This window comes from Ambystoma mexicanum, chromosome 12 (genome assembly GCF_040938575.1).
Source record: "Ambystoma mexicanum isolate Mex_15411 chromosome 12, UKY_AmexF1_1, whole genome shotgun sequence".
Classification (NCBI taxonomy): domain Eukaryota; kingdom Metazoa; phylum Chordata; class Amphibia; order Caudata; family Ambystomatidae; genus Ambystoma; species Ambystoma mexicanum.
Window position 1 is genome coordinate 494806563 of NC_090936.1, and position 9647 is coordinate 494816209.

At 42.9% G+C, this 9647-nt stretch overlaps 1 protein-coding gene across 6 annotated transcripts in view; it reads left to right on the forward strand.

Annotated features, from left to right (window-relative positions):
- Positions 1–4280, forward strand: part of CNOT4 (CCR4-NOT transcription complex subunit 4) — a 1427191-nt gene extending 1422911 nt beyond the window's left edge. For 4 of the 6 annotated variants that reach the window (XM_069628774.1, XM_069628772.1, XM_069628776.1 and 1 more), the window contains one exon: positions 2889–4280. In XM_069628774.1, coding sequence (XP_069484875.1) covers positions 2889–3196 — 308 coding nt within the window. In that variant the 3' untranslated portion in view covers positions 3197–4280. The remainder of the gene's footprint in view (positions 1–2888) is intronic. The other 2 variants (XM_069628777.1, XM_069628775.1) reach the window with 1 other exon arrangement.
- Positions 4281–9647: the final 5367 nt, after the last annotated feature.

The following is a 9647-nucleotide window of genomic DNA, read 5'->3' on the forward strand; positions in this document are numbered from 1 at the left end:
GTCAACAAGGAGGATGCTGTGGTCCACATTGTTGACTGCAGCCGAGAGGTCAAGGAGAATGTGGGGGCATGAGTCACCATGATTTGGAGGGCATCATCCACCACCTGGATGGTGGTCGTTTCAATGCAACACTTGGGGCAGAACCCCGACTGATGGTTGTTTGGGAGGTGGTGTAGTTCATTCGGTCGAGTGTTTGTGTAGTGACTACTTTTTCAAAGATTATGCCGATAAACAAGTCTCTAATGGGCTAGTAGTTGACCAGTTAGTTTGAGCCTAGCGTCTGTTTTTTCAAGAGTCTGTATGATACCATTCTTGAGGGCGTCTAGGAATTAACAGTCAGTGAAGGAGGTATTAATAATGCTATTCTGAGGACTGTGTTGAAAGCCGGGCAAATCAACTGTTTAATGTTGGAGGCCGGGGATATCATCATCGGAGTAGGAGGTAGGTTTAAGTTAGGCGAGAGAATTCAGTCCAGAGGGACACTGTGCATGCTGGGTTGCAGGTGGGGCTAACGCTGGGGGAGGTTGATTCAATAGTCTCTCAGATTTTGTCTATTTTTTTCAATGAAAGTTAGTTCCATCACATTATTCCAGAATTATTGGCTACTCCGGGTCCGGTCAGTGTTCGGTACAATGCTTTACCACTTTGAAGATGGCTTTATTCATGTTTGAGGCTGCCGAGATGATGGTGGAGTGGTAAGCAGCTTTGGCATCAGTGATCATAATCCTACAGTTGGCGCAGAGGGATTTGATGATTGTGAGATCTCCAGGGTTATGGTATTTGCGCCATAATTTCTCTAGCGCTCCGATCGTTTGTTGGAGGAGAGGACGAAAGGGTGCATGGTTTGGTCTTAGCGCAGCTGATTTCTGGGGTGGGCATGAGTAGCCACCAGTTTCTTAGCACAGTTCTTAAATAATTATAGGAAGACTGAAGCATTCCCTCTGGCAGGGAAGTGTGCACAATGTACTTCTAGCTCATTCACTGGGAAGGTTTTGAATGAGTGGTGCAGAGTAAGGGGGTTTAGCCTAACCTTTGTGGGCTGTGGGTGATGGAAAGTGGGATAGCGCCGTAGTTGTATGTGGGGGAGAACACAATTTGTTTGAAGTCCATGGATGTGGCCAGTACAGAAAGTGTGCTTCAAATGGGTTTGTTGGCGTGAGACTCTGGAACATAAAATTCCGGTAAGGGAGAGGACATTCGAGATAATGAGTTGCTTCTGTGAGATGATCTATAGATAAGGCAAACGATGATGGATTTCTTTTGACATAAAGGGAACCTGCAGGAAAGTGATTAAAATGAGCTTGTTCTGGGAGAAGGGATAATGGGGGTGGCCAATTGCTTCTGTGGATGATTGCCATGCTGTCACCTGCCCTTCCTGTCCAGTCAGCATATTGGATGAGGTTGCCGGGTGTAGAAGGATGTTGAAAACATTGTGGGAGGATGCGTTCATATCTAGGTGGTGAAGAGGCAGTCAAAGTTGTTGTACGAGAAGAGGGCTGTGATCTCAGTGGTGTGATAGACAGCTGAGCAAGCATTGATCAGCATGAGGGGGTGTGGGAGAGGCAAGAACGATAATGTTGAGGTCCGCTAAGGTAACATCCCGAGGCTGCCTGCAGTGCTTGGATGTTTGAACCCTAGTGAGGGTGGGATGGGTTGGGGAGGGAGGAGTCACATGGTGATATCTTTTAGCAAGTAATTGTGTGGTGACTACTTTGTAGCTGAAATGCAGAACAGTGGGTTCTGTCCCTTGGCCCTATCAAGCCCGAACATGCACAAATTGAGGTCCTTGTTTTCACCCATCCTTGCCTGAGAACTCCTAAGGAGGACTGGTGGAATAGGTGATGGGCGGAGTAGCTGAAGGGCAGTTTATGGCTTGTGACTAGCAGCTTCCTAAATGCTGTATCCCTTAAGTAGCCTCCTGGAAGTTGGGCAAACTGGTGGTGTGCAGGGCAGCTGAGTGAGAGCACCTGGCCATGTGATCAGCAACCTTCTCTGCTGCCGCAGTGGTCTCCTTGGAGTCCTTAAGTAGCCGCCTGAAATGTGGGACAACTAGTGGTGGGCAGACTATCAGGGCCTGGTCACGTGGCCAGCAGCAGCCTCAATGCTGTCCTCTACTACGATCATGTCTTTTAAACACACCCTCTAAGTGTGTATATGGTTTAAAAGTATAAGAGTTTTGGAGCAAAGGTTTGTTCAAAATAACTCACATTAATTTCCACCTTTTTCTTATAAAATGTTGGTTTGTATTGGCTGAATAACAGTAGCTTGAATAAGTGTCAATGCATCACAGCAAGCTATTATCATATGTTCTAAGTTTAAACATTGGTTATTCCTACTAATTTAATCAGCTCTGCAAAAATTAAATGCATCTGTGCTCTCATTAGGACTGTTTTGGTAAACCGTTTTAGTGGACTCTTTGATGTTTTAAGGCTTGAAGAGTTCTGGCGAACTCTGGAATACATTTGGTAATAAAATTAAGTTTGTAGAGTAGATGTGGTTCTACATTTAACAGCCTTAGAAAGATGTGCAGCTAGACCAAGCTGTCCCTTCTGCCTTCTGAGACTTGTTCTGAGACCCATGTCATTGTGTACAGTGCAACCTATGCCTTCTGGGTTTGCTAAAATCTTAGACAAGAGTCAACCTTTTGTTTACTAGGCAGTTTCTGCATCAGTTACAGATACGAAATGTACTATAAGGTTGCTATTTGACTACTGGACCAGGCCTTTGGTTGCAAACTATTGTCCTTTAGGAGAGTAATGTTGAGTAAATGAGGGTACAGTGTTATTCGGAAGAAGGTTTTAATCAATTGTTGCCTTGGTTATTATAGATAAGTCATCATTCAGCTCGCGTTCTAACAGTCTTCCCTCCTTTTTGTTTTTCTGTTTCAGCAGGTATCCCTTCATCCACTGGGAATAGCTTAGAGACTCTTCAAGACGACAATCCTCCACACTGGTTAAAATCACTCCAGGCCCTCACAGAAATGGATGGTCCTGTTGGTGCCACACCCTCACAGACCCAACACATGAACCCCTTCAGCGCACAGATCCCCCTGCACAGAGCTGGCTGGAATCCTTACCCACCCCACACAAACCCCACCAGCTTTCATTCTCCTCCCCCAGGTTTCCAGACAGCCTTCAGAGCCCCCAGTAAAGCCCCCACAGATCTTCTACAAAGTTCAGCACTGGATCGTCATTGAAGCACGAATGGACAGACTGGCAGGAGTTGCCACCTACTCGCCCTCCCTTTCCCCAATCTCACCCTTCCAATCTGTCATTCTGAAGAATACTGTTCCTGATTCGCCTTCTACCCCAGATGCATTGTGATCGCAGTGTCATAGCCTCCTGAGGCCTCCTTTCTGTTGAACCACATAAGTTATAGTAACTGCATATCTTCTCTTAAAATACATTTCAGACTCAAGGTTGAAAGAGGAAAAAGGAAAAAAAAAATAATCAAAGACGCCGACTGTGACAAGCGAAACCTTTCTCCCAGCACAACGTGGTTTCGCAACACAACATTGAAGTTTCCTGCCTCATTGGAAAATTACTACAGTGTTTAGTTTATTGCTAAATCCAAATTAGAGACGTTTTGAAAATTGATAGAAATATTTTAATTTAAGACAACATAATTAACATGTGATCTCTTTGAAACAGATCTTCTGTGGAAATCCAACAGGCTATTGTCATTGCGCTTGCGAGACTGAGTCTAGAAATATGTGGATGGCCTTTGAACTGTGAAATGCCTAAACATAAACCTCCCATTTAATACAGTCCACAGTGAAAGAGTGATTTTGCAAGTGCCGGCAAACTAAGAATATATTTTTTTATTTAAAAAAAACAATTTGGGCCAAAAGAAATTGAATGATTCACATTTGCTTTTAAGGAAATTACAATGTAATATCTAGCACATGTATAATTATCTACAATCAACTGGAACATTATCGGCAATAATTCACCTTTTTTGCCAGTTCTCTTTTTGTGCTTTGATTTAAATAAATCAAATTTGAATTCCGTTGAATAGGCCACTGGGGTAACACTGCACTTGGGCTACATCAACACAATCAGGAGCGTGCCCTCTGTCTGCGGCTATTACTTAAACCTGTAGTTTCTGGACATTTCTGCAGTATTGAAGACAGCAAACGAAGAGGGGACAGAAAATAAATTACAATATACCAGATATAAAAACATGGTTGTAACCTGAAGCGAAAACTAAACCAAGGAAATGTACCTCTTTCTTCAGAATTAAAACTAAAATCTTAAATAAAACAGGAAACCTGATAGTAATGTTCTCTTGTTATTTTTTTGTTTGGAAGAGTGACATAGCCTGTTAATTACTGGAACATAATCGCTAAACATCTTATGTAGACTTTCATACATTTTATTGATTTGTTAGCCACACACCTACAATCGAAGCAGTCTTGTACATACCATTTGCTATTTTGGTAGCCTCTTGGATTGGTGGTGAAATCTCATTGTAAACAATTGATTGGTATATTAAATGCTGTTGTAGTTATCTTTCCGTAGGTTTAGCTTCAAATACATTTTTCTCATTCAAAACCTTGTCTAGCTTGAGAAACTAGGTTTGAAGTAATGAACCAATGTAAGCATTGTTAAAAATGTCTTGGTTGATGCAGTTCTTATCTAGTACAGCATCAGTAAGTGTTGCTTTGTGGCTACCTACCAGCTTCAGCTTAAATGCATTTCTTTTGGTTTTTGCTGGACTTGTTTTTCCACCTTGTAGTAAAACTACTGTTATGTTTTCAATGAATGTGTGGCAACATGGGTATAAAGAATGTCCGTGTTTATATTTGCATGTTTCTACATGGACAGCTTCCTCCAACAGATTGTTCATATATTGAACCTACTCCAGACACAGACTGTATTCCTAAATCCTAGTATAGGCACCAGGAGGCTTTGCAACTGCTTTGGTGCATTGTTGAAATACATATTCATCTGCAATGAATAAGTGAAATACCCTTAAGTTATGTTAGACCAATTTAGAGTGTAAAGCCCAGGATAGTGCGAAATTGCACTCCGCTACAGTCCCTGGCTCCAGAAGGCCATACATGTAGTAGATGCACACTTTAGAAGTGACTTGTGACAATATGCATAATCCTGCCACCCTAAAACTAAATTGCTGGTGTTGACCCTCTGCATATTTGTAATGTATTTACTTCGATCTTAAATCTGGGTTGACCGTGCCCTACACCTTGGAGTCATCTCAGTAAAATTTGTCCACCATTGGATTCAGTTAGAAGGAGCAGAATAAATGAATCCCTGAACATTCATGCAACAAATTAAGACATCTCTTCAAGCACATATGTTGGAGTTTGTGGTAAGTGTGAAAACAGGTTGGTATGAAAATGAAGCTGAAAAATAATTTTCAATTCATACTTTGTTTTTCTTCTTTGGAATAGACTATACGTGTATGTTATTTCCAGGATCTAGGAGGAATATTGAGCATCACCCAGATTGTAACTCGAAATTCATGAGGTGACCACAATGAATCTAAAGTACCTCTGCACTTCAAAGAAACTCATGCATACAATAAAGAAAGTGGTCTGGCCCACCTCTGTCCTTTTGATGGCCTTGCTGTGAGTGATCCTTTGGAGTCCTGTAGTTTTGATGCTTGTAGGCCAGAAGTACCAGACTGTCCATATGCTTATAGGTGGGTAATGGTGGAAACTCTTGGGTGTGCATACATAGTGAAGAACCCAGGATTGATCTGCATATGTCATCAATGCAGGGACTTTTTCAGCCATTGGAATTGGTAGGGGTGAGGCGTGGGGAAGCTGTGTGTGCATGTCTGTGAGATGAGGCCGGCGAAGTAAGCAGTGCCTTTGTGCTGTTAATAGTGTCTATGTAGACCGAACCGTAGTTGGTTAGTGGGAGATGAGAATTGTTTAGTGAATTATTCGGTTCAAGATTGATACATTGGTGTGGAGATATTTGTCATCTGTGATGGAGTTCTTGCCTTTCTGGTGTTGTCTTTCTTGGAATGTTTGTGTAACTTGGCAGAATAAGGTTCCATCTGGGCATTGTTACAGAAAGTAGGAATCTGTTGGTTAAGATTGATCTAAGGTGCTTGGGTTCGGTTCAGATTTTACTGCTATTGTGCTGGTGCTAGTTGCATTGCCAGTTTTTCAGGGATTCTCTGACGGCCATGTGATTTTCCTATATGCCAACATCACTGGGAATATAATTCTGGGGCTTGGTTGAAAGAAAGAACTAACTTTTGTGGCATTATTGATTGCAGCTTAGCAACATTGCTAAACCTGTTATTGGATGGAAGTGTTCTGGATGGCTTGCAATGGGTGAATTGTCCCATGGTGGTTTCTGATCCCTCCTTGGTAGTCTTGATAACTGCTTTTAATGCTTTTTGCTCTAGAGCCAGTGGAGAATTTATAACGCTGGAGTGATGAGTTTGTCTTTGAAGTCAAGCTACTGTGTTTTGAACTCTGTGTTCTGATTAGTAGGTAATAGGGAGTCCTAGATAGCGGCCCGTGGCAGTCTGGTCTTGAGGGTTAATGTGCAATGATTGCATGTTTCAGTGCAGGAAAGTGTGGACAAGCATGACACTTTTGATCATTTGGAGGTCTAAGCAGCTTTGTCTGCCTAGGACAACAGTGAACACCTCAGATTTGTCAGTGGGTACGTTTCCTTTTCTTCCAGCCAAGGGATTGGTGTGGTGCTAGATATTGTGGTTTCCGCAAATCATAAGTTGGGTGTTTGTTGTGTTAAGCTCCAGTTCATTTGTCATATTTGAGTCGGCGTGTGCACTCTATGTGCTGGTATATTTGATGTGTAGCTGATTTTAAGCTTGTAGACCATTTGAGAATCTCTGTAGTTCAAAGATGTGCGGATTGAGTTATTGCTGAGGTCCAGGAGGCGCGTGTGGTCATACAGATTTTGAAATGGAGTTGGATACTCTGTGCATGCCACCTGTGAGATTGTGCCGACATTAACTGAAGAGGGCCATGTGTGTTTCAGTTATGTCAGTTATAAATTGATTGTACCAGCGTAAGGTGCAGTCTTGAAATTAAATTACTCAAAATCTTTGCGCAGAATTCTGTTGCTGGTAATGTCTGAAGCGTCGGTCGTGTCCAGTGGGATGAGTGCACAGGAGGAGTTGGCTTCCAAGTTTTTTTAGCGTACTCCTATAGAACAGAGTGTACATTATGTCAATTATGTTCCTTACCTTGCACTGGATTTGTGGAGGATACTGTTCCTTTTCATGTGTTCCCAGAGCTGTCTATATGTTTTCTTCTCAAGGTTATTTACGATAAAGTGGGTGTTAGAGAACGATAGTTAGTTGGCATCAGCCGTATTTATTAATTTTTTTAAATAGAAGAGGCTTAAGTGAAGCACAATTGGCAATGCCTTGTACATGGAATGCATTGACGAGTGCTTGTCCTGGTTGATCATTATTTGTAATTGTGGGGGTTTCTTCCAGCAAACCTGCTAGATTGCTACCATTGAACATGGTTAGGAAACCCTGAATCGAGAAGTGAGGAAAGGCTGCCAGTGCTTGAAACAGTGGTTTCCTTTATACTTTTTCTGCTATAGGTGGTCTTAGTCTTTTTGTATCTAGGTGGTCCTAGATTTATCTAATTTTGTTTGATGTGTGCTACTGTGTAGTTGCAGAGCTCTTGGAGTGCTGTTGTGCCTGTTACAGGCTGAAGGGGTTTGTCATGCTGGCTGATTTGCACAATTTTTCCTTTAATTATTTTTCTCTGAGTGCAGCAACGTTATGTTTAAGCCGCTGAATCTTGGTTGAAGTGACTATGTGAAAATCAGTTTCATTGCGTTCTTTCGTTGACTCACATTGATGATTTGGTGGATGATTCCAAATCTTTTGAACAATTATGGTAAATGGTACATTCAAATGCATTTTTACCTAGCAATGTTGACGTAGAAACATTATTTGTTTGAGGGTTTTGTGAAGTAGGGCTTGTGTAACAGTGCAATAAACCAAGATTGGCCACAGCACCTAGTAGTAATATATTTTTTATTTTGCACCATAAATTATGTGGGATAAACATCTATATCGGAAGGCTTATGTTGTTAAACATGTTCATCAGTTCTTCAGCATTTGATTACTATTTCTGAATATTTCCCAGTAAGGTTGGGAATCCTCTGTATTAGCAAAACCAAAGCAATATAACCATAAGAAGAGTTTTAATATACAGCCTTTCACCCTCATTTTGGTTCTTTTTGCTCCTGGCCAAGGAGGCCAATTCACTAATCTCCACCCTTGAAGGCCATCTCTAGATGCTTAATGCAAGTTATGTACATGGGTGTCTTCTGTTTTCGCCCACCTCATCTTTTTTTATTTTTTTAGTAAATACTTATCAAGATTTTCCCAGCGTCATCAATGTTCTGCAGGAAATCTTTTCAGCAGTTAAACCTTTGCATTTTTCAAACTGCTGGACATTTTCAATTTTTTTTAGAAAAGCCTTATTTCGCACCTTATGGCAGCCAATGCTGGAAAATCACTCTTAGGGGAATGTGGCAAATGCCACTGGAATTTCTTTCTTAAGGATTTTGTGACGAGTCAAGAGAGTGTCTCTTCTCCCCAAGGAGGAGCCACCCGCTTAGGGACTAAGGAGGTGGGCCCGCTATGCAATACCCTCTCTAGGCGACAGGGCAAGCGGGATCCCACTGGGGGTGACCCCGCTTTGAGGACCAAGAATGCTCAAGTAGAAATACTCTTCCCTCCTCCTGCCACAAACCCTCCATGAAGGTTGCCTATATGGGAGTTAAACAGCCAAAGGGGACACTTTTGGGTGTGTGGCTTGGTTTCTTGTTTGAATTGTGTTCTGCCTCCTAATGCCACGCAGAACCAATGAAGAGCTTGCTTCCAGTCCATGGAGGGATTTGGCGAAGACAGGCCAGCATACAGCGAGGAGAGAATCCGCCAGAGAGCAGCAAGTACCCGCTTGTGTCGATGGACACCAGAGTAGACTGATGGCCACCCTCGGGGAGCTGATGGCCATGCAGTCAGCATTGTGGGTGAAGTCCCACACCAGCCTTCAGGGTGCTGCAGCTATAGAGAAGCCAAGGCTGCCTGTGAACCGGAAACCGTTGGAGAACTAGAAGGGACCGACGAACTAAGGATGCACGCCCATACCCCTTGGACAGCCCAGTCATGAAGGGGATAACGCAGGGCAACCTGCAGCAAGAACCAAAGAGAAGGCAAGGGTGCAGAAGCGTAGCCACTGCAACTGCCTCTATACCCAAGCAGCACTGCTGTCAAGCAGGTAACAGCCGTCCATAAGGTGTGGTTTGAAGGACTGTGAGGCAACACTGAAGCCCACAGAGGGCTAACACTGCACATATCCCCGAGAGGGGTGAATGAAGCAATCCAGTAACTAGGCCTTAAACCCACAGGGGGTCAACACAGCAAATACCCCAAAGAGGGGTAGACGAAATGACCGAAAAACGGGGAATACATTTAGAACCCAGATCTGAACAGGCCTGAAGCCAAGAGGGGGCTAACCAAGAAAATACCCCAGAGCGAGTTGGAAAAAGTGGACAAGAAACCAATAGCGAGCAGGCCTGAAGCCCTCAGGAGGCTAGAAAAGCTGGTAATGAAGACGAAACCAGGTACAACCTGTGTTTTTGTGGACATATGGACTATCTGATAAGGAC